Source organism: Panthera uncia (genome assembly GCF_023721935.1).
Source record: "Panthera uncia isolate 11264 chromosome B3 unlocalized genomic scaffold, Puncia_PCG_1.0 HiC_scaffold_1, whole genome shotgun sequence".
Taxonomy (NCBI): Eukaryota; Metazoa; Chordata; class Mammalia; order Carnivora; family Felidae; genus Panthera; species Panthera uncia.
In genome coordinates this window covers 131,997,057-132,024,831 of record NW_026057582.1, presented here as the reverse complement: position 1 = coordinate 132,024,831, position 27,775 = coordinate 131,997,057, and the positions used below count along the sequence as shown (strand labels likewise).

At 50.0% G+C, this 27,775-nt stretch overlaps 1 protein-coding gene across 1 annotated transcript in view; it reads left to right on the top strand.

Moving 5' to 3' along the window:
* The window catches only part of ST8SIA2 (ST8 alpha-N-acetyl-neuraminide alpha-2,8-sialyltransferase 2), a 32,272-nt gene extending 9,437 nt beyond the window's left edge, over positions 1–22,835 (top strand). The window contains exons 5-6 of the mRNA XM_049614063.1: positions 4,799–5,092; positions 20,717–22,835. Coding sequence (XP_049470020.1) covers positions 4,799–5,092; positions 20,717–21,002 — 580 coding nt within the window. The 3' untranslated portion in view covers positions 21,003–22,835. The remainder of the gene's footprint in view (positions 1–4,798; positions 5,093–20,716) is intronic.
* Positions 22,836–27,775: the final 4,940 nt, after the last annotated feature.

Sequence of the window (27,775 nt, the reverse complement as noted above, 5' to 3'; positions counted from 1 at the left end):
TCCACTCTCATGGAAGAGCCACCGCAACCTAGCAGCCGAACTTGTGTTAGTGTCCCAGGCTTTGTCTGTGCCTGGTATAGCCAGTGGCTCAGTCCTTCCGGTCTAAAGACTCAGGGACAGAGGGGGAGAAGAAGGCGGGCAGAAAGCAGAGCAAATGTCTGACAGAAGCCAAAGGAGGGTCGGGGGGAGGGAAGGGGACAGAGGTGTTAAAGGTGCAGGCGGAGGGTAAAAGCAGGGGTGCCAGGCAGCATGGAGGGAGGCCTTTCTGATTTGGTGTCACACATATAAGCCATGCCTTTGTCACTAGTTTTGATGACGAGGTTTCCCTCTCTGAACTAGCCCTGCCCTGGCAATTTCCAAAAGCAACAGCTGATTCCAGCCAGAACTTTCCCTTGTGGGCACTGACACAGCAAGATGAGCAGTGTGGCGTCAGAGTCCCATCTTGGCTCTGTGGCTCATTTTTGTCACACGACTCGGGAGTGTGTCACTGCCCTTTCTGGACCTCTGTTTCACCCTCTGTAAATGGAGCGGGTTGGACTGGTTGTCTTTGAGGTCCTTCCGTTAGGAATACCGGCTGTGCTCTGGGCCAGACCCGGCAAACTTTGACCTTCACAGGAGCCCCCTGAGCTTATCCAAGGGCAGAGTCATCCAGTCTGGGGCGGGGCCTAAGACCATGCATATCTAATACCCTCCCTGCTGCTGTGCGGGCTGTACTTGGAAAGCCATGCTTTGCCTCTCCCGGGGGTCCTGTCCACACCTGTCCACACGTGCTTAGAAAAGAGGGACCTGAAGCACCAAGGAGAGAGCGCCTCAGAACAACGCACGGTTGTCCTTCGAGCTTTACACTCTGCACGTGGCTCTCACACACCTGTGTGTTTGGGGGGTGGACTTGAGTGGTCTTTTAGGACAAGATCACAAAGCTGTTCCAGGTACAGACCCCTGCTGGTGCCGAGTGGCAGCACTGGCTCCTCCGCCCCAGTGGGGCCATTCCTCTGGGCTCTTCCCATCTGGAGGATCATCCGTGTCCTCCCCCGGGGGGATCCCACGGGCCAAAGGCCCCATAAAGAGTAAACGGGGTGTGATGCTGTGGCCACTGCCTGAGTTGGCATGTGTGAGTGTGCCTGGGCCATGTCTCCCACAACAAAGCACAAGTGTTCATCTCCCCGCTGCCTTTCCCTCGGGGTGCAGGGAGGTCACTCCACAATTCCACACCATCTCTCCTGTACCATTTGCCTCTGCAAATGAGAGCTCTCCGTGGACTCTGTGTCTCCACCCCACCTGCCTCACACTGACCATGAGCTCCCCTAAAGCGGACTGCTTGTGTCCATCGCTGAACGCCAGCCCAAGCCTGTGCCTGGCATAGATGAGGGGCTCGGGGCTCAGGCTCGGAGCAGCTTCGCTGAGAGAACAGGTGCCCGGAGGGTTCTGATGGGATGTTCTTAGTCTCCATCAATTGAAGTCTTCAATCACTTTGCCTTGCTCTGTGTCATTTGGGCCCCTCTTCTGCATGGGAGACAACAAGACCTTGCCCCCTCTCAGAAAACTCAACACTGAACCATGGGAAGACACCCCCATGCAAAATGCAATGAGGTTGCAAAATACTCAGCCTCCTGGGGGACCTGAGGGCAGGCTTCTGGAAGAAGGTGGCTGACTTTAGCACATGAAAATGGTGAGCATGAGGACGTAGTGTGAGGAAAGCCATGGAAGCAAGAAGCTAGACTCATGGATCATGGAATCTGGTGCCTGAGTGAGCCTACGTTGTCTCGGGTGTGGCTGGGAAATGGGGCCAGACAGGAGGGCTGGTCCCCACAGGGTCCCCATGAGCCTGCAATGGCAGGTTGAAGAGACTACCTAACTCAGGGTCATATATGTACAGAGTATATTCCCAGATGTTTAGGGATCAAAACTTCACTGTTTGCTCACATTCACATGTGTGCGCATGGACACACACACACACACACACACTTTCAGTAGGGAGAGTCTTACGAACAAACGCCCTTTCACAGATAAATCCCCATCATTATCATCATGCTCATTAGTTACTTAGCATACACCAGGTGCAAATCTATGCACTTCATGTTTATTAACTTATTTTATTCTTGCAACAACCCTGTCAGGAATGTTCTATCTTGCGCTGGCTTTTGCAGGGAGGAAATTGAGGCTGAGAGAACCAGAGGTCCATGGCACACTCAGGCCAGGCTCAGGCTGTGGGCCTCACCCTGTGCCTGTGGACATGCCTGTTTCTGGAATGGATGGACTCTTGTCCAGCCCACCCACAGCCCACCCAGAATTTGCTTTGGGAGGCCGGGCCTGCTGTGGGATAAGATAGAGCTGAGCAGACTTACTCTAATGTCTCCATCATCCTCACTCAAGAAGTGGCCCTGAGACATGGTCATGGGAAAATCCTGGCCTTTGCAGCCTTCCCCTGCCTGGAATACCTTCCATTAGCCGGGTCCCATGTTGAATGAGGTTGGGAGCCTGCCCCAGGGAGGTTGAAGCCCCAGGGCTCCCCAGAGTCTATCGCACCTTACTTGGACGATATCCCGAGTGACCAGTATTGTAGCTGGGTAAGGACTTCCGTGGTTTCTCTCCCCTAGCCACCCAAAAGCCTCCTGGGGTCAGGCTCCACATCAGTTCCTCCTTTGCCTCTCCCACAGCCCTCACTGGCCCACGATAGACTCAGTACACCTGAACTGCACTGAGGCCCCTGCTCTCGGGGCCTGGTGGTTGGCCTGGAAGAGGCCCCAGGCCTTCAGGAAGCCCTTAGAAGCCTGGTTCAGCTGGTCTATAGGACAATAGGGGTAACTGTCTCTAACTGGTGGACATGATGAGATGCTCTGTTCCTCTAAGGTCTGCAGCAGGGGCCCCTGAAGGTGTCTCAAGTCAGTTCTGCCCCCTTGCAATGTGTAACCACAGTCAGCGATAGCAAGGCCAGGGTGGGAATGGGGAGAGCGGGCATTTTAGGGGGTCTAGTCTGAGCAGCAAACAGGATTTTGAGCCCGACACACCAGAAACTGAATCCTGGAGATTCCCTTACTAGCTCTGGGACTCTGGGCAAGTTACTTGGCACATTCTGGGCCTTGGTTTCCACATCCATAAAGTGAGGGTGATTAATACTGAGCCAGAATAAGATGAGCAGACCTGTGTTAAAGGACCAGGGGCTGGCACACACCCGGAGCCCCAGGATGTTAGTTTTCTTTCTGATGATCCTACTTTTTCTCCCCAATCGTTGAAGGAAGAAAGTCCTGGCTTGAAAGGAGGGTAAGTGGTGTCTCTCTGGATCTCATCATTTGGCAATGACCTGTGACCCTGGTCTTCATGTCTCCAGCCTCTGTTCTATAAATACTCACTTTAATTTCTCAGACTTAACTCCACTGGTCAAAGGGCTCCTCCACCAACAAATCTTCCAGGCAGACGGCAGCAAGGTCTCCCCAGCAGTGCCCTTGGCCACCCTAGTCTGATCAGCTTGCATCACAGGCAAGAAGCCCCAGTGTGCACATGCAGGCTGGACCCGTGAAGGTGGGAGAGTTCCCCGCAAAGCAGGCCTCTGGTGAGATATCAGAGGCCACCCACCCAGAGTCCCAGGCTTGTTCAGCAAGAGATTGCAATGGCCTTTTAGTTTGTCCTCCTAGATACAATTCCATCCACTCTAAATATCTGTACAACTTCATCTTATTGTTGTCTAGCTATTGCCTAAAATGCAAATCTGTTACTGCCCTGCTCGGGAATCTTCAGTGACTCCCTATTGCCCTTGGAGCCACATCCCTGACATATAGGCCCTGCTGACCTCTCTAGATTCATCTCTTCCACACAATATGCCCCAGAAGGCATATCGCTTGCCTTCCCTTAATACCCACACTGCTCCACACCTCTATGCCCTTACATACATTTCTTGTGCCTACAATGCCAGAGCCTGATGTTTCCCAAACTGCCTGGTTATAAGAACCACCTGAAGAGCTTGTAAAACTAAGTATCAATTCCTAGGCTCACCTGCTGAACCTGGATGCCCAGGTGAGAGACACAGTGAATCTGTATTTTTAACTACTGCCTGAAGTGATTCCTCTGCTCGGGCAAGCTGGAAAAACACTCTTCTAACTGCCTCACCCACAAATGGACTAATGCTCACCCATCCTTCTAGATTTCTCTCAGTGGTCACCACCTCTGGGAACACGACCAAACATTCCTCCTTCCCATACTAATATGGGAATATTAATAGGCCAATAGTTTGCATTTACTGAGATCTTGGTGTGGTCCAACAGGGTCCTAAGTACTCGATATGCAATGACTCCTTTAATCCCTGGCATGGGGTGCTGTTGCAATCTCTATCATAGCTAAAGAAACCATTGGGCATATTCCTTAGCTGTAGGGAAAGCTCTTAGGAAGCACAGAGAGGTTGAGCAGGTTGCCCAGAATCACACAGGTAAGAAGTAGGAGTGTGCCTTCAGAGCCCTCACTGTTACCTAACGTGGCCAGGTCACACCTGCAATAGCATGGTCATCTTGTGAGCTGAGGGTGGCTTACTTGCCTCCTTCCTCTGCTACATCTTCAACTCCAGAAGGCAGGCACTGTACAGCCCCAGGGACCAGCAAAGTTGTATGTGTGTGGTAAGAGCCTAGCAAATACGTGTGGCAGGGAAGAAGGAGCATGGGTGACAGGAGGGGCGGGTGGGTGCTGGAAGATGCCCTGGGTCTTTGGGGATGAGGAAGAGGTGAGGGGAGGCAAAGGTTGGACAAAATGAAATACAAGCAACAGCGTCTCATCTTGCCCCAAAGGACCGTGATGCTTTTCTCCCTGGCAGGTGCAACCTGGCCCCCGTACAGGAATATGCCCGGGATGTGGGGCTCAAGACAGACCTGGTGACCATGAACCCCTCCGTCATCCAACGGGCCTTTGAGGACTTGGTCAACGCCACTTGGCGGGAGAAGTTGCTGCAGCGACTGCACAGTCTCAACGGCAGCATCCTGTGGATTCCCGCCTTCATGGCCAGGGGCGGCAAGGAGCGCGTTGAGTGGGTCAACGAGCTCATCCTGAAGCACCGCGTCAACGTGCGAACTGCATACCCCTCTCTGCGCCTGCTGCACGCCGTCCGCGGGTGAGCGGCCTCTCCCTGGGGGTGGGGGCCGTCACCGAGTATGACAGGTGCTTGGTGGGCAATACTCCTTTCCCAGATGCATTTCCATTCCAGCTTACCCCCCTCACTGGTTGTATGACCTCAGCACGTCCCCGGCCTTTCTGAGCCTTCCCACCTGGAGGAAGGAGGGGCGCTGGCAGGTGGGTTCCATCTGGCATGCCAGTTTTGACCAATCGGTAGTTGCCAGCCTGGAGAGCTGTGTTGAGAACAGTCCTCCCCTTGCTGCTGCACGAGTGATAAACCATGAAGGGCAAGGATGGAAGGAGGAACATGTGTTGGAAGCTCTTGCAATAGTTTGGGTTGGGGCTGACTGTGGCTTTGACTGGGACAGTGGTGGCAGATAGGCAACAGTTGGGTCAGATTTGCTGAATACTTTGGAGGAGAGGCAGCAGGATTTTCTGGTGGGTTCTGCTTAAGGACCTCCAGGGTGTGAGAAAGAGAAACATCCAGGATGGCAGTTAGGATTAGAGCTTGAGCAGGTGGATGGACAGTGGCACCATTTTCTGTGAGTGGAGAGCTGGGGAGAACCCCATGCATGCCTGGGGGTATTGAGGAAGAAGGATTTAAGGCATATTAAGCTTGAGATGCCTGTTACAAACATGCCCCTGCACACTCCTGACCTTGCAGCTTGGGTCAGGCCCTACAACCAGATGCCCATCCAGTCACATGGCAGGGAGTTCACTGTCCTGCTCTGGGCATAAGCGAGCCCCTTGTACAGACCCCCTGTGAAATTGAAATGCTCTTTACTGGGGCCTGAGCATAACTCAGTGTGACCCTGGGAAACTCTCTAGCCAATCAAAGGACTCTTGCTGTCCTCACCAAGGTGACCCCTGAGGCACCCAAGCCTGCGACCAGCTCTGGTCTCTTTAGGGTGGGTGTCAACACAGAAACCCATTGCCCCCCAAAAAGGCCTAAAGAGACATTCAGGAAGAGGCAGCCATGCTCGTGGCTGATGGAGCACAGTGACTCCTGATGGACACAGGGCTCACTGGGGCCACATCCCTTATCCTGGAGGTTCACCTGTCAGGCCTTCCTTCAGCATCCACTTCACCCCTGTCACAGCGTGGGTCTTGCCCCCAGAAACCCCCATCTCTTGGATTTAGGTTCCAGGCCTTAAATGTTGCCTCTTCCTGGAAGGAAGAAATTCTTTGCATGGTTTGGAGGTCAGACGGGATAAGAAAAGAAGAAGGACTGCCCCTTGGTAAAGAGAAACAGTCCCTTAGACAGGGAAAGGGCCACTACCTGGAAGAGACGTACACAGCCAGAGCTATTTCCAGCTATAATTGACTCACTTTCATCTGTCAAAATAGCATTAAGCACCAGTAATAAGCCCTTTAAACAAACAGGGTGTTAATCCTGGGATGGCAACATTTTCTCTTGCAGCAACTCCCGGGAGGAAATCCTGCAGGAGAGAGAACAGGGCAGCCTTCTGCTTTTAGCAAGGGAAAGAGGTGGGGGGCGGGGGGCGGAGAGGGCTTCAGGGGCCTTGGAATGGATTTCTGCCAATGAGCCTCTCCCTCTGTGGGGTCTGGGGTCCAAGAGGGTGTTACAGGAAAGGTGGGCAGCATCTGTAGTGAGAGGGAGGGCTTGCCTTGGACTTGGTGGGAATTTACCTGGGGTTTGCTTCAAGAGGAGGAGTGGGCTGGTGGGGGCGGGGGGCACGTGGAAAAAAGCCACAGGAGAAAAGACCAAGGGATCACAGAAAAGATGGCTGAGGAGGAACCTGGCCCAGAGGCAGACCCGTCTAGCATGAAAATTATGGGCTTTGGAGTTAGGGAGCCTTGGCTTCAAATCCCGGCTCCGCTACTCATGCGGTTGAAGAGGCCCATTGTCTGCCTGAGCCCTGTTTTTTCTGTCCCTTCGCTGGGGAACACTTCCTACATCTGAGTGTGTGTCCTGTGCTGACGAAGGAGACACACAGTCAGTCAACCATAGCTCCTGCCACCATGCCAGCTGCCACCAACCACCCACCAAGGGATTAGACTTGACCTATAGACTTAAGAGGTAGAAGTTAGGGGGCGCCTGGGTGGCTCAGTCGGTTAAGCATTCAACTTTGGCTCAGGTCATGATCTCACAGTTCCTGAGTTTGAGCCCTGCATCGGGCTCTGTGATGTCAGTGCAGAGCCTGCTTCAGATCCTCTGTCCCCCTCTGTCTCTGCCCCTCCCCTGCTCATTCTCTCTCTCTCTCTCTCTCTCTCTCAAATAAGCAAACTTAAAAAAAAAAAAAAAAAGACCATATTTAAAAGGAAGAAGTAGAAGTAGGACCAGAAGGTGAAACCACAGGAAGGAGCCATATTAGGCTCAATTTTGATAAAGGATCCTGTAGTAGAGTGATGGATGAAGTCAGAGTCACCTGTCGGGAGTTCTTCACCTCAAAGTTCCAGTATAAACTAGTTCACAGGATAATCTTGTTCCTTATTTAAAACTCTATAATTAAATTCTGTTTATGAGGTGGGAGGGGATAAACATTTTCGTTGTGATAAAATATATACTACATAATATTTACTACTTTAACCAGTTTTAACCGGGCAGCTCAGTAGCGTTAAGTATATTGACACTGTTGGGAAACAGATCTCCAGAAGTTTTTCATCTTGCAAATCTGACACTCTGTACCTATGAAACAACAAGTCCCCTTTTCTCCAATCCCTCCAGCCCCTGGCACCACTTTCTACTTCACTTGCCATGAATTTGGCTACTTTATATACTTCCTACAAGTAGATTCGCACAGCAGTTGCCTTTCTGTGACTGACTCATTTTCACTTAATATAATGTCCTCAAGGTTCATCCATACTGTAGCATATGTCAGAATGTGCTTCCTTTTGAAGACCGAGTAATATTGTTTGTCCATTCACCCATCAAAGGACATTCAATTTTCTTTCACCTCTTGACAATTGTGAGTAGTGCTATTATGAACATAGGTGTGCTCTCTCTTCAAGACCCTGCTTTCTTTTTTTTTTTTTTTAATGTTTGTTTTGTTTATTCTTGAAAGAGAGAGAGAGAGAGAGAGAGAGCAGGGGAGGGGCAGAGAGTGAGGGAGACAGAGAATCTGAAGCAGGCTCTATGCTGTCAGCACACAACCCAGCTCAGAGCTTGATCCCACAAACTGGGAGATTGTGACCTGAGCCAAAGTCAGTTGCTGAACAACTGAGCCACTCAGGCGCCCCAAGACCCTGCTTTTGATTCTTTTGGCTACATACCCAAGTAGAATTGCTGGATCATATGGTAGTTCTGTTTTTAATTTTTTAAAGAACCTCCACACTGTTCTCCATAGTAGCTGCACCATTTTACAATCCACCAGCAGTGCCCAAGGGTTAGGGTTTCTCCACATTTTCACTGACATTTGTCATTGAATTTTCCCACATCCCTGATAACACTTGTTATGTTTGTTTTTTACATAGTAGCCCATGTTAGCTGCTTTTAAGTATACAATTCTATTATAAGAAAGTTGCTATTAGAGGAAAACGTAGGGGAAAATCCTTATGACCTTAGGTTAAGCCACGGCTTCTTAAGAATGACACCAAAAACACAGGCAACAAAAGAAAAAACAGGTAAAATGGACTTCATCAAAATTAAAACTTCTTCTGCACCAAAGAGCTAATATATTAAAAGAGTGAAAAAAAATTCACCCACAGAATGGGAGAAAATATTTGCAAATCACATATCTGATAAGGGATTAGTATCCGGAGTACATATGGAACTCCTACAACTCAGCAACATAAATAAATCAAACAGCCCAATTTAAAAATGATTTGGATAGACATTTCTACAGAGCAGATGTACAGATGGCCAAAAAGCACATGAAAAGATGTTCAACATCACTAGTCATTGGGAAAACACGAAACCACAGTGAGGTACCACTCTACACCCACTAGGATGATGGCTATCAAAAAAGTGGGAGATAGCAAGTGTCAGTGAGGATGTGAAGAAATCAGAATCCTTGTGCCCTGCTGGTGGGAATGTCAAGTGGGAATGAACTTTGAGTCATCCTAGCGTCTTCATTCTGCAAATGAGGAAGTCAATGCCCAGACGGGTTGGGTGATTTGTGGGAGACCACCCAGCCAGTGAGAGGCACAGCCAGGCACTCAAGCACATCACCCCACTCTAGCCAGTGCATGAGATGCAGCAAATTTACACCCAGCCCAGTCTGGATTGGGGGCCCAGTGAGCTCAGTGGGCCGGGCACTGCCGCACTGGGGAAGCGGTGTTAGGAGACCACAGTGGGCAGCAGCATATATGAGCACAGCTCACAGGGCAGTTCTGAGTATGGGGCAGCTTTCCCACCAGGCAAAATGCACCAAAAGGTGAGAATACCTCAGGGTCCCACCAAACACCCGCTGGCACCTGAGGCTTGACACAGTCTTGTGGAACCCCCTGTTGAGGCTCTCAGTGTCGTTTGCCCCTTGACCTCACCTTGGTCTCTGCCCTCCCTCATTCATTTGGCTGTTGGGTGGCTTGCAATGCCCAGATATGTCCACATGCAAGTCACTGTGCTCCCAGGGCTGGTTTAGTGTCCGCAGTCCATCCATTCATGGGGGAAAAAATTGTGGGATGCTCTAGTAGCTGCCAATAGGCTTATTGTGAAGACCACATGAAATCATGTATATAAATCACTTCTAGAGCCAATGCTGCTTGTGTTAAGTCCATCCAGCACTAACACCTGGCACCAAATGACCATGGTTTCAGTTTCCCTGGTTCAACAATCTCCTAGTACACATTTGTGATTATTAACCTACTTCTGGTCACTAATTGTTTCAGGTGTAAGTGCCTTGAGGCCAGGGTAATGCCACTTCCCGCTGCACAGTGCTGATACTCAGAGAGCATCTGGCGACTGGTCAACAGGTCCCCATTGACCTCAGATTTAAGAAGGACATGTAGGAAAAGAGACAAGGGCCACAAGTAACCATCCCTAACACTTCTGTGCCAGACACCATGCTAAGCATTGTGTCACGTAATGAGAGAGCTACTACAAATATCCCATTTTAAAGATAAGAAAATTGAGCCTTGGGTGGTAAGTAACTTGTATAAGGTCCCACGGCTGGCAAGAGACAGATTCAGGACTCCTCCCTTGCTCCGGATCACCCCCGCCCCCCGCCCGCCCCGGATCCATTTGCCCCCTGTTACAATAACCAGGGAATAATGACAGAGGCCCTAGAAGAATAATGTCAGGAAGGCCAAAGCCTGAGTTTGAGCTTAAGAAAATAATAAGAACAACAGAAAGGGCATCTTATGTTTCAAGTAAGGAAAACCAAAAAGATGAGGGCAGGTGGTGCAGAGGCTACAAAAGACAGAGGGAAACTGGACTCTTGATTTCTCTTCTACATCTGTCTTCTCAGCAAAGAAGAGCTGTGGATAGTGTAACAAAGCCTTTGGTATCATTACTTACAATCCCACCCAACTGCTTGAAACCAGTGGTTCTCAACATGGTCCCCAGACCAGCAATATCAGCATCACCTGGGTACCTGTTAGAAATGCAAATTCTCGGGCCCAACCGGGCTTACTGAATCAGAAACTGTAGGACTGGGGCCAAGAAATCTGCATTTTAACAAACCCAGTAGGTGATTCTGATGCATGGCATAAGTTTGAGAACCTCTACTCTCAACAACACCGAGACCAATTAACATCCTGGGAGAAATCGTACACTAAGACCACTGAGAAGCTGGCTGTGATCTTCTCCAAATCATACAAAAATTGGAAAAGGACAGTCTGGAACAGCCCATCCTTGCCCCAATTTTCTAAACATGGGTGAAATATGGACTCCACTGGGCTTGTTGTCAACCCTAAGCCAGAATTTTAAAAAGGTCAGCAGTGCAATCAATGGCTCATGAACACCTGAAGAAGTAAACACCGAGAGCAGTTGTGCTCACTGGACGATGCCAGGGCACACTGTCCTGCTCTGCTTTTCCAAGGAGGATGGTAGACAGGTAGAGCCAGGATCAATACGTTGACAAAGTATTTCTTGATGGAGAAAGAACTGCGATCTGATGGATGGTTCAAGGAGTAAAAGGGAGCAAATGTTAACTCTCTTCTCAGAGAAGCCTTGTAAGATAGACACTATTTTCATCCCCATTTTCCTCACAAGGAAACAGGCTCAGAAATGCTAAGTGGATCACCCCAGGTCACTCAGATGAAGAGCGGCAGGACTAGAACCCATGTGTATAGGCTTCAGTTGTCTCTACTCTTCCACTGCCATCCCTCCTCTCATGTCCTTGACAGATAGGCTGACCACTGTCTGTTGACCGCTGATACCCAAAGACACTAATTAATTAAAGGTTGATTTCATGGGGATCTCTAAGAACATTCCACCAGCCTCCCATCCTGCCAACTATCCCCATTTTTACCAATGGCTTAGATGAAGGCATCAGTTGTCTCCTCAGCCAATGCACAGAAGACATGACTTTTGGGACAGTCCTAATATTTGGGGCTCAGAGTTGAATCCACACTTCTTTTGATGGGCTGAAACAATTAGTCAGTCTAAGAGGGAATTTAATATGGATAAATGCAAGATTCTGTACTCAAGTTCTAAACAACTGTATAATCTAAAATCTTAGATCTTATACAAAATGTATAACATTTCAAGAGTCTGGGAGATCAGCAATGACCTTGGTCAAATCCCACTTGGAGATGTTTTAGGTCCCAGGCCCAGGCATGAGAAGGACCACAGTGGCAGAGAAGTTCGAAAGTTGAAAGCTTTAGACAGAGAAGTCTCCAAAGAGCATGAGAACAATCTTTCTCTGATTAACAAGTATTTATAGGCTCCCAGAAGGCTCCAGGCCTATCCTGGGGGAACACAAAAGTCAATGAAGCAAGGATTTTGCCCTTGAGGGGCTCAAGGATTTGGCCTGTGAGGCTCCAGGTGTAGAACTAAGGTTGAGGAGGGATATAAAGGGAGTCAGGTTTCATCTGGACACTGGGAAGAACATTCCAACAAATAAAGGTCATCTGAAATGAGCTTGGTTGCCTCTTGTTCAGGCGGCAGTGAATGCCTCTTGGTGGGCCATGACTTGGGAAACCTGCATCAGGCAGAGTTAGTGTATTAGTTTGTGAGGACTGCTATAACAAAGGACCACAGGCCGAGTGACCTAAATTGACAACAGGAAATTATTGTCTCACAGATATGGAAACTGGAAGTCCTTCCAAGAGCTCTGAGGGAAGAATCTGTTCCAGGCCTCTCTCTTGTGGAGGACCAGCTCCATCGTTCTCCCTGTGTGCCTGTGTATCTCCAAATCCCCCCTGCGTATTATGACATCCATTGCATTGGAATAAGGGCCACCCTAATTACCTCATTTTAACTTCATTACCTCTGTAAAGACCCTGATCTCCAGATGAGATTCTGAGGTTGACTTCCACAGACGAGTTTTGAGGGAACATCTTTCAGCCCACAACAATTGGGCTATATGGTCACCTTTTCCACTCAGAGAGTCTTTGATTCATTGCACCTGTGCCAGGAGAGTCTCTAACCACTGGCTACTCTGCAGATGCTTGCCCATCTGAGGTAGTTCTTGGGCAGGGGCTTTGCAGGGAGGGGGCAGCCTGGTGCTAAGAAAGCCTGCCCTTGACTCTTCATACTGGCCCTGCCCCTGACTGAACAGCTCTTCCAGAGGGCTTCTGGCTCTGCCACACTGCAGGATGGCACAGTGCCCCGGCTGGCTGCTGGCAAGGGAGATGAGCAACCCAGCGGAAGGACACCCAGGCAGCTGAACGTGGCTGCAGGATGGGGAACACTCTGGTCCGCAGCTGGTAGTGAATGGCTCAGATTCAATGACAACAATTCGGAAGGCTGTGACCCACTGAGAGGGTGGCCCTCGGGCAGGAAAGCAGCCTGCTGCCTGGCCCGTTTAGCTGCCCAACCGTGGGCCTGGTGCAGAGGAAGCCTGTGAATTGGTGCTTAATTGGGCACCAAAAGTGCTGAACGTAGGCCGTAGGATGGCAGTGATCCAGCGGGCATCCCAGCCAGGGCTGGAGCAGCAGATCTGCAGAGCGGGCACTGCTGCCTGGCAGCCTGGAGAAGCCTGAGGTTGGATGGGTGAGAGAGCAAGCCTGGTGCAGAGAATAAGAGGCAAGACCAGGGCAGTTGGGAGGTGGCCCCTCCCACACATGCCCATCTCAGTCCAAAGAACGTGTCCTTAGGGCCAGTCCAGGAGCCGGGTTCCAGTCTCCTCCAGGGACGTGGAGTGTATATTCCATGACGGCGTTACATGGAGGAAAGGAGAGAGGTCTGCGGTATTAAGTCATTTTTCATAGACTGTCTCTCTATTTTTTAAATAGCAAATGCACATAGTAAAAAGAAAAATCCAAACAGTCTAAAAGGATTTAAAGTGAAAAGCAAGCAAGCCTTCCTCCACAGAGGCAGCCTGTTAAACTGGTTTTCTGTGTATACTCCTCCAGAAATAGCCACTTTTAAACATAAGGGAGCGTGTTTTAAGCACCGTACCTTGATATATTCTGGAAATCATTCCACATCAGTACACAGCACCTAGCTCTCCTTTACAGTGTCTGGGCAATAATTTCTGTGAGCAGAAGCCATTGGTGGTCACCGTGGGTTTTTCCAATCTTGTCCTAGTATAATCACTGCCACAGTGATCATCTTATACTGACACCTGCACACATACATGCATGTATAGGCTTGCTCGTTAGATGTGCCATCGCTAAAGAGAGATGAATGTGGGTATTGTTAGTTTGTATAGAGGTTACCAAATTGCCCTCACTAGAGGTAGGTACCAATTTACACTCCCACCTACGATTATTGAAAATTCCTGTTTTTCCATAACCTTGCCAACGTGGTATATTATCAACATTTGTTATGTTTCCAATCCAGTGGAAAATGGCATCTGACTGTTGTGTGAAATTGGATTCCTTTAGTTATGAATGAGGTTAATTATTATTTTTTTTTCCTGTCTGGAGTGGCGTCAGTTTAACCTCCAGGATCCAGCCACAAGTTTTCAACCCCCAAGAGGTGGTCTTTCTGTCCCTGCTGGGCCAAAGGGTGATCCCTGTGCATGAGCGACAGTCTCTTGACTCCCCAAGGGGCCCTCCCTGTAGCAGGAGGAAGCCCTGAAGGGATCAGCATCGTGATTTTTCCTCATGTTTTTTGGCATCATACCGTTAGCGTGCCTCTCTCATGTGCAGGCCTCGTGGCTGCCTAGAAGGGTCTATGGTAAGGCCAGCCTCCTTCACTTCTCTGACCAGTGCCCCCACAGGGAATCACTGGCCTCTGCTTGCTCATTTCCACTCATTGCTTCATTGAATAAAGATTTGTGATTCACCCACTCTGTGCATGAGCTATGCTAGGATCTGGGGTCATAAAGAAGCAGGAAGTCAGTCCACTTGCTCACAGAATTTTTAATTGTAGGGGAGGAGAAAGACAAGTAAATGAATAATTATAGCATAGGGTGATAAGTGCTCTGCTAGGGAAAGAACAGCACACAGGCACAGACCCATCTGGGGAGGTCCGGGAAGTGACATCGAAGCTGAGACCATACAAAGGAATTGCCAGCCAGGAGAACTGGGAGGTGGTGATGTCCTGCTAGAAACCAAGAAGTACCTTGTAGCCATGTGGCTGTGTATGCCAGGCGGTAGGAGGGATTTCAGGCCCAGCTCACGAGGGCTTCACAAGCCTGGCTGAGGCCACTGGACATTCTCCCGGGGACTCTGAGAGTCACTGGGGAGTTTTTGGTGGCATGGTCTTACTTGAGGTTAACCTTGCTGACTCGACTGAAGAGCATTGGTTTGGGTAAGCACAGAGGCCTGAGGACCAGGAATGGGCCTCAACCATCCACGGGACTTAGCTCTGCACTGCCCCCCTTCCAGATTTTGAGACAAAATCCCCAGCTCTCCATCGTCACAAAGCTGGGCAGCCTCATCCTGAGATGTTCCCCAGGATACCAGAGCCCTATGCAGAGGGCTGTGGTCAGAAAAGACAGCTGTGGGCCCTCAGATCAGGGCCCAGGCTGTTGACGTGGATAATGGGAGACCAGGAGTCTGAGGGTCTTGTCCCCTACTTTGCTGCTGACCTTGCACAAAGCGACACCAAGTGTCCCATGGTAACTACCTGTAAGGCATTCCTGCTCCTTAAGGACAACATGAGCTATGTCCCACAAAGTGCTTTTAGTGTCTTAGAGAAAGCCCTTTTGGCGTCTTTTTCCAACAGTGGCAACCATTGCGCTTGCCACATCCCGAGCCCAGGGAGCCAGGAAGAAGGACAAATGTGCTTTGGAGATGATTTTGGCAATCCTCATCTATTGCTGTCCATGCTCATAAAATACGGCGCTTAATCGTCTTGGCAATTGGGGTAACCAATTTGAAAAATAATTACTGCCTTCTTTGAGATTACTTTGCCTTCTAATTAAAATCTCAAGACTGGGATATTAAAGGTGCATTGTCAATACAACATCCCGGATGCACCCAGCTAACCTCATTTGGGAAGGCAAAATTAATTAGTTTGTGTTTTAACACCCAGCTGTTATCCTAAGGAAGGAAATAGTGTACAAGTCGGCCACACACACAGTCTCTAAATTGGCCAGAGCGACTGAGGAGATAGAAAGGAAATCAAGGGTGATTTGTTCCCACATGACTCAGTCAGCTTCTATTACAAGCTGCTCATTAAACGGCACCCCCGTGTCCCTGTCAGACATCGCTCAGGAGTGTTCTTGTTTACCCATGGCTGCAGGATGGGAATTAAGTGGGTCCCTCTGCGCCCCTGAGCTCTCGATTCAATCTGGAGCCTCCTTTGCTGTTAACACCTTCCCCAGTGATTGACTCTCGGTGGAAAGGCTGGCAGCAGATCCGAGAGGGCAGGCATCTCCGGCCCCGGACCCGCCAGCCACAGGTACAAGGCCGTGTGCGCTGCTGGGCGTCCCCCTTTCTGCTTTTTGACTTCTTTGTATTTTCCAGTTCCATTTGAGTCAAACGTTTGCTGAGCACAATGGAAGCCAGGATAATAGTGGTTGTAGGCTGTGCTACAGTAACAACCCCCAGACCCTTCATGGTTTAGCACAACTGAAGCTCATTGCTCATTCGGGCAAGGTGTGGTGCAGGTCGGCTCCCAGCCTCTTCCAGCCAGTGATTCAGGGATCTAGGATTCTTCCTTCTTAGGCTGACACCGTCTTTATGAGAGGCTTTGAGGTTCTCCAAGGCAGAAGAGAAGAAGGGAGGGCCAGCTCTTAAGAAACATTGGCCCTGGGGCGCCTGGGTGGCTTAGTCAGTTGAGTGTCTGACATCAGCTCAGGTCATGATCTTGCAGTTTGTGAGTTCGAGTTCCACTTCGGGCTCTGCACTGACAGCTCAGAGCCTGGAGCCTGCTTCAGATTCTGTGTCTCCCTCTCTGTCCCTCCACTGCTCGCACTCTGTTTCTCTCTCTCAAAAATAAATAAATATTTTTTAAAAATTAAAAAAAAAAGAAACATTGGCCCCCAAGGGACACATTTCTTGTCACAGCCTATTGGCAAAAACTGGTCACATGACTCCTGTCCAATTGCAAGGGATACCGGGAGATGTAGGAGGGCACATGGAGTGTTTGTTGAGTGCTGCTGTCCTCACCACAGTGCCCTGGCTGCCCCGTGCAATGAGCCAGGTGCCTCTGAAGCTCCTACCAGGAGTATAAGGCACGGCCCCTGCTCTGGAGGAAATTCCAGCACTGTTTAGGGGGGGAGACCAACCCATACACTAGCGAATTATCAGGCCAGATTGATAAGCACCACAGGAGAAGCAGGAGCAATGTTCATAATAGGTGGAAGCGATTACCTCAGTAGGAACTGGGAAGGAATGGAACAAAAAGAACATTTCCAGGAAGATGTGATTCATGTGGTTAGTTTGGGGGAGGGGGGCGGCGAGGGGAGGGGAAAGACAGTGTTCACCAAGGAGACGTGGGGATGAAAGTCACATCTGCAAGGGAGGGCAGAGCATGTGTCTGTGTAACCTCAGACCTCCTCCTGATCAAACTCTTCCCTCCCCGTCTCTGAGCACAGCACTGATGTCCTGAAAAGAAATTCATATCCAAAAGCCTTCTCAGGCGAAAGGTCTTACAATCAGAAAATAAACAAACCACAAATCCCTTAATCTGGCATGTGGCCGGTGTTAGGGCTTCAATTTGCTCAGGGAGCAAATGGAGCTATGCTCTCGTGCAGGGACACTGCGGTGGCCCGCACGCCCCTGGGTAGGGTCAACAGCCTCTGTGGCCAGCTCGGTCCTGGCCTCGACCCTCTCAGAATCACCCTAGGGCGGAAGAGGCCCAAAAACCAGGAGTGGGGAGGCAGCGTTTTATCTAAACTCTATCTAACCTTTTCTCAGGCACATCTAGGACTGCTGCGTTTTCCCCTGGAACCTGAAAGAAGAGGTCAAGTTCAATCTAGGAGACCCATCGATTACCCACAGATACAGTCTGTTGACTCACCCAATAGGGCCTCACATGATGTTTTTAATTTATTTTATTTTTTTGAGAGAGAGAGAAAGAGGGTATGTGAGCAGGGGAGGGGCAGAGAGAGGAGACACAGAACCTGAACCAGGTTCCAGGCTCTGAGCAATCAGTGCTTAGACAGACACGAGGCTTGAACCCACGGACTGTGAGATCAGGACCCGAACCGAAGTTGAATGCTTAACTGAACCACCCAGGAGCCCCTGTTTGTTTGTTTGTTTTAATTAGTTGCCAACATTTAAAAGCTTCAAGAAATTGCATAAAAATCCAGATCTCTGATACTCTTGGGAAAAAAAATCAGAAAATTCGGCACCACCATACTGGACAATGGTAAAACTGAGTGCCCTATTAGATGCCACAGTCCCATCACTGGCAAGCCTGAGAGTGGGCACTGGTTTTCTCTACACACATCCCAGCTCCCAGCTCACTGTGTCACATCCCCTGCCAGGCTGCCGGGCTAGATGAGTTCTCTGGGCTCAATCGTCTTTAAAACTCTACGACTATTCCTTTTAGACTCACTCGTTGCCCATCTTTTCTCCAAATATACCTTCCTCTTAGTAGAACCACCTACCAGTGAGAGCAGGGCTTTGTAGCCTTGGCTGCACATTTGAACTACTGGAGAAGGTTTTAAAATTCCCAGTGTCCAGTCTGCACCTAGAGGTTGCATTCAGGTTCAGTGCTCTTAAAGCTCCAGGCCATTCAGTGGACAGCCGAGGTCGAAAACCATCGAGTTAGAACCGAAAATGCAACAGGCTAGCACAGGAGTGGGAGAGCTCCCTGTTATCAGAGGTAGTTAAGCCAAGGTGAATGAGCACTTTGTTAAAGATGTGTGGGGCGATCCAAACATCAGCTGCTACTCTGCTGGGATTCTTCTCCTCCTTGTACTCTCCCTGCTTTTGCCCCTGCTCCCCCGGGGCCTTCCAAGCTCAGCTCAGCCCCGTTGAACATACAAGGAAGGACACCTTCTCTGGTGAGCCTCGACCTCAGCACCAAGCGCCCGCTCTGAGCCGGCTCCATGACCCCCACGTATCAGCTGGGAGTAAGCTTCTCAGCCGTGCAGGGAAGAAATGATGAAGGTCTGCACGATGTCCACACAGGTTTTCCCCCTATTTTTTCCCAGTTGTGTTTGTGGTTAGTGGAGCCATTGTCTTGCTCTCTGCCTGTGTCCCCTTCTTCTGATTCTGGGTTGAAAAATTCAGCCACAGGGAAGTTGCTTGGCCCAGACAGGATGAAACAAGAGACCCAAGCACAGTGGTCTTCAAGTGACAGGCTCATGAGATAACAGCAGTTGCCTGTACCTGCCTCCCCCCGGAGCACACGGTGCTCCAGAGAATCATGTTTGCTCTGATTCTGGCCACCTGGGACCACAGCCTCCACCAGCAAACTCTAAGGGGAGATTCAAATCACCCACCCTGACAGGATGGACCAAGGGAGGTGGGGGGGGTGTCCTGGAAATAGGTTTCATTATAGCAAATATTCCTGATATACTGAAATTATATGGGTTATTAGGAATCTGTAAGCTTGTCTGAGCCAATGGCTAATACCTCCTCCCCCCCACAAAAAAAAAAAAAAAGGATTTTAAGGTTAGCTTTCTGGAATGTCTTGGGGTTTCCCTTTGGGGGCTGCAGAAAGAACCACTTGCAAAAGACAGGGCATACCTGAGCTTCAAGAAAATCTTCCCCCTGCTCGCCCAGCTTTTAGCTAAAAACCACTGTGACTAACGAAGCAGTTTCAACTTCCAACAACATGTAAATGTTCTGCCTGGCATACTTTTACTTCTGGCGTGAATTCAGTTGGTGTGTGTGACTATACAGTCACACGTATCACTGTGCTCAGGTGTCATCAGAAGCCTCACTGTGGCGGGGAGTGCATGTGTCTCACAATGGCAGGTGGAGCACATGGGGTGAGGCCCCGAGAGTGTGAGGTCAGAAAAATACAGTCAGCGTCTGGCGTGGACACATGGTCGTGCGGAGTCGGTGGTAAGGAATTCTGTCTTTCCACCGAAGCATATGTACTACTGCATATAAAGGGATTCAGCCTAGGGTAAAGAGAAACTTTTACAAGAAAGAGGTTATACCACACACCCCAGTGAGTTTGAAAACCAAGCAGAAGAACCACAGTGGAGGGGCGCCTGGGTGGCTCAGTCGGTTAAGCATCCTGACTTCGGCTCAGGTCATGATCTCAGGTCTGTGAGTTCGAGCCCTGCATCGGGCTCTGTGCTGACAGCTCAGGGCCTGGAGCCTGCTTCGGTTTCTGTGTGTCTCTCTCTGCTCCTCCCCTGCTCATACTCTGTCTCTCTCTCAAAAATAAGATTTAAAAAAATTTTTTAATTGTCCCCTTCCTGGAACCCTTTTGTACTATTGGTGGGAATGCAAACTGGTGCAGCCACTCTGGAAAACAGTGTGGAGGCTCCTCAAAAAATTAAAAATAAAACTGTCCTATTACCCAGCAATTGCACTACTAGGAATTTATCCAAAGGATACAAAAATGCTGATTCTAAGGGGCACATGCACCCCAATGTTTATAACAGCATTTTCAACAATAGCCAAATTATGGAACTATCCAAATGTCCATCGACTCATGGATGGATAAAGATGTGGTGTATATATACAATGGAATACTACTCAGTGATGAAAAAGAATGAAATCTTGCCATTTGCAACAATGTGGATGGAACTGGAGGGTATTATGCTAAACGAAATAAGTCAGTCAAAGAAAGACAGGTATCACATGATTTCAGTCATATGTGGAATTTGAGAAACTTAACAGGTGATCATATGGGAAGGGAAGGAAAAATAAGATAAAAACGGAGAGGGAGGCAAACCACAAGAGATTCTTAAACACAGAGAACAAACTGAGGGTTGATGGGGGTGGGGAAAATAGGTGATGAGCATTGAGGAGGACACTTGTTGGGATGAGCACTGGGTGTCATATGTAAGAGATGAATCGCTGGGATCTACTCCTGAAGCTAAGACTACACTGAATGTTAACTAACTTGAGAAGGAAGGAAGGAAGGAAGGAAGGAAGGAAGGAAGGAAGGAAGGAAAAAGGAAGGAAGGAAATCTAACATTTCAAACCTTAAAAAAATAAAGAAAGAAATTGTTCCCTTCCTGGAAAAGTGATTCACAAGCTCACGTTTCTTTTTTGTTTCTCTTCTCACTTTTTCTTTTTTTTTCAGATACTGGCTGACCAACAAAGTCCACATCAAAAGACCCACCACCGGTCTCTTGATGTACACCCTGGCCACACGTTTCTGCAACCAGATCTACCTCTATGGCTTCTGGCCCTTTCCACTAGATCAGAACCAGAACCCCGTCAAGTACCACTATTACGACAGCCTCAAGTACGGCTACACCTCCCAGGCCAGCCCCCACACCATGCCTTTGGAGTTCAAGGCCCTCAAGAGCCTGCATGAGCAGGGGGCTTTGAAACTGACTGTTGGCCAGTGTGACGGGGCCACGTAAGCTGGGCACCTCGTGGGACTCAGTGGCTCACATTTCCTGCCAGCTACACCACAGGCAGATGGGAGTCGGGGTGGTACAAATTATACAACAAGCAGGCTAGTGGTTTTCTTTGTTCAAGTGTAAAACAGTGACCAGAATATATATATCTATACCTGCATATATATATTGACCTGAGTATTTATAACTGTGTGGTGTTCATCTAGCATTAGGCAGATAAGCCACAGGAAGAAGGTGTGGAGAACCCACCCAAACCAGATGGAGACTCGGTCCATCTTTAAGGGCAGAAGGACTTGACATGAAAAAGAAGCCAGTCCCATGACTTTGGATGACAAACTGCTTCCTGGATTGGAGAGATCTTTGGGCTCATGGATGGATGGAGAGCCACCTGTTGGCAGCTGCCCCAAGCCTCCGAGATATGTGGATCCTGGGTGAGCCAAGACCCAGAAGGGACATCTTGACCCAAGTCTAAAATGGTGCTGTTCAGAGAGGAGAAGGAGGTTGAGGGGTCCAGCCTGGCAGAGGAGTATAGGGACACTGGGAAGCAGAGGCCGCTTCAGAGCCGTGGGCCTTGTTCCACAAACTTGGAGTTTAACTCTCCCAGGGATGATCCCCGGTGGACCCACCTGTCCCAGCCAGGCTTCCACAGCTGTGGAGGGAAGGCTAGAGAAAAAACTATGGTCAGTGCATATTCTGGCTTTGCAAGAACCACCGAGGACCTGGACAGAGCAGGCAGATGACACTAAAGAGCCTTGCGTTTTTCAAAATTTGAGACCTCCTGCTCAGGGGAGCACTCCACCCCACAGTAAGGCAGAAGCGTGTCCAGAATGTGGTGGTTTGGCGGGTGTTCTTTAAAGCAACTAGAGTCCACCAAGGAGCAAGGGGCCCTGGGATTCCACCCTCTGGGTTAGCCCCCTTCCTGCTCTGTTAGAATGTCACTGGAGGGACCGGACTGTCCCCTTCTGCCACCGGGGAAGCCATGGCAAAAGCTTGAAAGGGCACCATCAAGATAAATGTCACCCTTTTTAAAATAGACATGATTGCCTTTCTGGGTGCCTCACAGAGCCCCAGAGCGTGAGACCTGAAAAAATGTTAAGCACCCAGCTTCATTTCTCTGTAACTGCTCTGTTTGCTTTCTGCATCATGCACTCGGGGGGCCTGTGCAGCCAGACTGCCTGTGTCAATGTCACTTCCTTATCATCTTCCTATCCTGATGGTCACATTAGCCGGCGCTGAGCTCCAACACTGAGGCTTTCAAGTCTGCAGGGAGCGGTTCCAATGTCCACCTCGACCCCCACCGGCCCACCCTCCCCCACGGAGGCAGTGATTTTAGAATTTCACGAAGATCCTTCTTGCCCCCTATTAAGATTAATAGTTAAGACTTTTTTTTTTTTTTTTTTAACCCAAAGCCAAATGCAGTATCCAAATACTGGACACAATCTCCCTGGGGAAATCTGGGCTCCATGCCAATCACTTAGGGGCTAGAATCAGAGGTCACATATAGACAAGCATCAGCCGGCCTGATTAGTTAGATGTATTCCCTCACCTGATAAATAACAGTGTTTTCAAACATATTTGAAAGATAAGTAAAAAACCATTATCTTGAAGGTGAAGGGAGTTAAGAAAAGTAACCCAGATCTGCTCCCAAGCGCATGAGACCGGACATGATTAATCAGCGGCAATTCAGAATAGGACGTTGGCTCTAAATTCATGACTGAGGGGAAGAAGAGGCTGTGGGAAGGGTACGCAGAACCATCAACCCCCACACGTGGATACCCCAGCTCCAAACCGCGACTACGATTGCCACCCTGCATCTCTGTGTTTCTTCCCTTGTTGTTCTTGCTGTTGATGCTTGAAGTCTGAGATTTGGGATTTGCATTATAAAATGAATATTTTAAAAAGCAACAGCCCTAACAGCCTCTGTGGGAACTGAGTGGTTGGACTCCCTCACAAGAAATGGAAGTAATTAGTATCATATTTTACACTTCTCCAGAGCCTTTCATCTTGAGGATCTCAAAGGCCCTGGAAGACATTTAATGTCTGAAGCTGGCAATGCCCTGGGGAACAGGTAGAATTGCCTGGGTCTCGGTGAATTAACTAAGGCTTTGGACTCCAGAACGTTCCAGTGGTGAGTCCTAGGGAAGCTGGGATGCCAGGTCCTGGGGTTGGCCCCGTGTTCTGTGTACCGGCCAGAGCTCCGTGGAAGAGATGATTTTCCTTCTGTCCCATATTGAGCATTGTCCCCCATTGTCCCATAGTGTCCCATTGTCGTGGCTCCTTTAAACTGACAGTGGCGGCTGTTGAAGTAGAAGGAGCCCTGAGAACCTGTCCTCAGCTTCTCCCCAGAGAAGGGCTGGGGAGCCAGGACCATCCACACCCTTCTGTTCCCCAGCTCACAGGTCCTGCGCCACCAGAATGCTCTGGCCACTGATGGCAGAAGCTCCAGGGGCCTGGGCTCCCCCACTGGCTCCTGCTCCTCCAGCTGGGCGCACAGTCAGGAGGCAGCCTGCCCCCTCTGCCCATTCAGAGAAGTTCAGTTTGACTGAGGCGACACCGTAGCCTCTGGCACAGGCCAGCTAGCCTGGGTGGCCCCGAGTCCCAGCCTGCATCCGTCCCTACCACCTGGTCCACCACCTTGTGACGACAGTGGCATGGCCATCCTCGGAGCAGGAGACCCTTCCAGTCACCTCCTGCTCTGCCATCACCAGTACTCTGCCATCACCCACCCTGGAGCCCCCGAGACCCCCATGCTCCTCAAGTCCCCAGATGACCACCGCCCTCCAGCAGCCACCTCCTTGGCTGATGGAGCCATCCAAAACACCATCTCTCCTCCAGATCTCCTGCTCTCTTTCCTCCCCGCTCCCATTTCTGGGAGGAAGAGACATCTGTCCTCTGACCAGTGACATTTTCCCCAGCCACTCCTCTGCCACCTCTGTCCTCACTTCCCCCAGCACACACCACCCATCCCGGCTTCTGCGGCCTCTTCCCTCCCTTCCCATCATGACCAGCCTTGGGAAGCGGTCTCTGGTGCTTGAGCTGAGGTCCCCCCAACCTGGCCTCCATGCTCCAGGGACCTGCAACTCAGCACCCTCCACGTGGCCACACCAAAAGACCCCTTGTCATCCCCAAGCTCCCCACATGGCTTGGTTCCACAGTGACCCTTCCTGGATACCCCTGTCCCCTTGGTGCCCAGGATGCCATGCTCTCCTCCCTTCCCAATGCCTCATCGTGTATTTATGTATTTATTTATTTATGTATTTATGATTTATTTATTGCCACCCTTACCTGGATCCAAAAAGGACCCGAGGAGGGTCAGACCATCATTTCCTTCTCTCCACCTTGCCCCACCACATGGACACTCTGTACATGGGCGCCTTCCGTGGCATCCCCACACTACCCCTTGGTGGCGCCATAGACCTCATGCACCCAAAGGCAAGTTCATCATGTCTGCCCCCCCTTCTGCCACAATCCTCTCTCTTCATGAGAAAAGCCCCACGACCTTCTCAACCACCCAAGTCTGAGACCCAAAAGTCATCTTCGACTCTTCTCCAGGGGTCCCCTTGTCACCCCTCCCCACCAGCTCTGTCCTTGCCTCCCCGTGGCTCACACAATTGCAGCAGCATGCTCCCTTGCCCTCACTCTGGGAACGTTGGCACACCCCCGGCGTCCTGCACCTGCATGGCGATTTTTATCTCCAGCCATTCACAAAACTTTAAACATTCCCCTGACCCACAAAATAAAGTATAAGTCTTCACCCTGACACTGTAGACCACCCAGTAACACCCCATTCCTTCTTTACACCTTGCACTGGTCCATCTAGAATTGTTGCTATTTCTGGAAGGGGTGCCCGGGTTTCCTGTCTCTGTGCCTTTGGTCTTGCTGTTCTTCTTCTGTTCCCTTCAAGGCCCATTCAGAAACTACATCTTCCATGAAGCCCTCCCTGATCTACCAACCACTGGGATCTCTCCCTCCGCTGGACCACCATAGCACTTTATTTGTACCTTTCTCATGGCACTTACCATACTCTGCCTTGTATTATAGTTATTGTGCACTTGTCCTATGACCGTTCTTAGATTGTAAGCTCGCCAAGGGCAGGGACTGTGTTTTTCTCATCTGTGTCCATCACAGCACCAGGAGAGGTGCATAGCACACAGCAGTTGCTCAATAAATGTTTGTTGGATTAAATCCTGAATGCCTGCGGAGGGCTGTATAATTAATGAAGTCATTTTGCATCTGTAATGTCATAAGAACCTCCAAAAAAATCATATGAACTGGGCAGATGCAGAAATCATTATTTTTATTGGATGGGTCATAAAACTGAGGCAAAAAACTGCATGAAGCCCCATAGCTCACTGGCAGAATTTGCACTCAGGTCTTACCCCCTTATGGAATCTTCTGTTAATCCTTGTGGCTGGGTCACTGCAAACAGGAAACTGACCTTAAGCACAGTCCTGGCTGCCACAGGTCTGGGCATTGCCTTCACAGAGTCAGACATGAACATGAACCTCAACACGAACCCCAGATTTTGCACCCACAAAGGCAAAGCCTCCCTCCTTTTGGGGGGAGGACAAAAGCCATTCAGGTTTTACCAGGTCCCTGCGGGACCTCATAAATCATTCCCGCTGTTGTTGTCACAGGGTACGAAGCCATCCGTCCAGATGGCAAAGAGACCAACAGCTCCAAGGGGCCGCCGTTTGATAAATCTCTTCATGCCTAATTAAAGCCCCCCTTCCAGAATGAACGGAACAGGGACATTTGTTGATGCCAGTCAGATGGGACTCCAGACGTGTGTGCTGCCTCATGAATGCCCTTAATAGCATCCCCAATGACACTGACAGCCTGCCCTAGCCCGCCTGTCTCTCACCAGCACTGCTGGATGGAATCATCTCTTCCCGTCTCCATCCGCCTCCTTCTGCTTCCCCTAAGCAGGGCTCTTCCCTCTGGCATCCACCAAGAGCAGGGTGAGCCTGGGGAGCCAGGTTGCAGCTCTTCTCGGGTATCTGAGCCCTGACTGGGGCAATGTGGGGGGATGGCAGAAAGGGAGGAGGGTGGGGAGCACCCTATGCCATTTCTCTGGGAAGCAAAATCCCAAGGGATTCTGCTCCAGTGGCAGGTTATCCACAGCAACAGGCAGGCAGCGGAAGGAGGTCTATCCGGAAGCAATTACCGCCCTTGGGCTTCATGGTGAGGGCAGGAGTTTCACCATTAGTGGTCCTGGTGGTGAGGCCGTATTCTACATACTACACATTGAGCCATCTATCCCCAAATCATCCAGTTTCCAGAATCATCCCCGTTGTGTATATCCAGAACCCAACAGAACCACCCAATGAGGACACTAAGGGTCCCCTGTGACTGTTCTTAGTCTTCCTCTCCATTTCCTCAGCTATCCCTCCCCTCCTGAGAACCTGGGGTGAGAAATGGGTCTCCCAGGGGATCCAAGCGCTATGTCAGGAAAGACCCAAATGCTCCAGCCATGATGTTCTAATATTAAAGAGGTTTCTCCAAAACTGACCCAGCACCAGCTGTGAGCAGCCAGAACTTGGGGAATTAATATAAAATGAGAGCCCACAGCCAAGCAGTGGGGAAGCTGCTCAGTGGCCGCGCGGACCCTGGCAGGGCAGACTCCGTGGCCAAACATGGAGGTGAGTCAAGTCGGGGTTGGCTCCACAAAACACCTCTTCGATTTGGTTTAAAGCACCTTCATGTTCTAAAACGAGGTGATCACAGGGGAGTGCCAGAGAGAGTCTGTGAAGAGATGACTGGCAATGAGAATAATTAGCCCTTCATGGAAGGTAGACGTTGCAAAGGAGACCACTCTGGGGCAAGCTGCTTTGCTCAAGGAAAGCCAGCATTGTGCATTCCCCTTGCAAGGGCCTGGGGTTGACAAGAATGTACTTCACTGTAGTAACAACTGTGGCTGCTGCTTGAGCTCAGGAGCAACCCATCTCCCCGCAAGAGCTCTGGGACCCGCACCTGCACCAGATGATCGTAGAAGCCTGCACTCAGAGCAGCAAGACACAGTCAAGATGAAGCCAGTCGACTTGGGCGCCATCTCTTCTGTAAACTGGAGAAGATGCCTACCTACCTCTTTCACCGAGTCACTGTGAAAATGCATATAAAGAACCGGGTAGAGGGGCGCCTGGGGGGGCTCAGACAGTTGAGCGTCTGACTCTTGTTTTTGGCTCAGGTCGTGATCTCACAGTTTATGAGTTTGAGCCCCCGCACTGACAGTGCTGAGCCTGCTTGGGATTCTCTCTCTGTGTCTGTCTGTCTCTCTCTCTCTCTCTCTCTCTCTCTCTCCCTCCCTCTCTCCCTCCCTCCCTCTCTCTCTCCCTCTCTCCCTCTCTCAAAGATAAAGAAATAAACTTTCAAAAAAAAGAACGGGGTGGAGAGAGAAGCTGGGTGAGGGGAGTGGGGAGGTTCAGTGCCATAAAGCAAATGAAATGGGTGCAGCTATGAGTTTGTAGGAATCTCCCCATGTCATTGCCCTGCTCAAACAAGAGCTAGTTTCCTTAGCTCTTGGGAAAAAAAATGCTGACGTTTCCGAGACTGCAAAATTCCACGGCTTACTGGGGCTTGAAACCCCCTCCCCTTTGGCTCATGCCATTCCAGGCACACAGCTTTTTCGGCTTCTCCTAAAACTTACCGGCCTCATTCCAGTCTCAGGGACTTTGCACTTAAAGTTCCCTCTACCTGGATCACAGCTTCCCCTGCCCCTTGCAAGCTGCCACCTCCTCATGTTTCGAGTTGCAAATTGAACTTCACCTCCTGGGGAG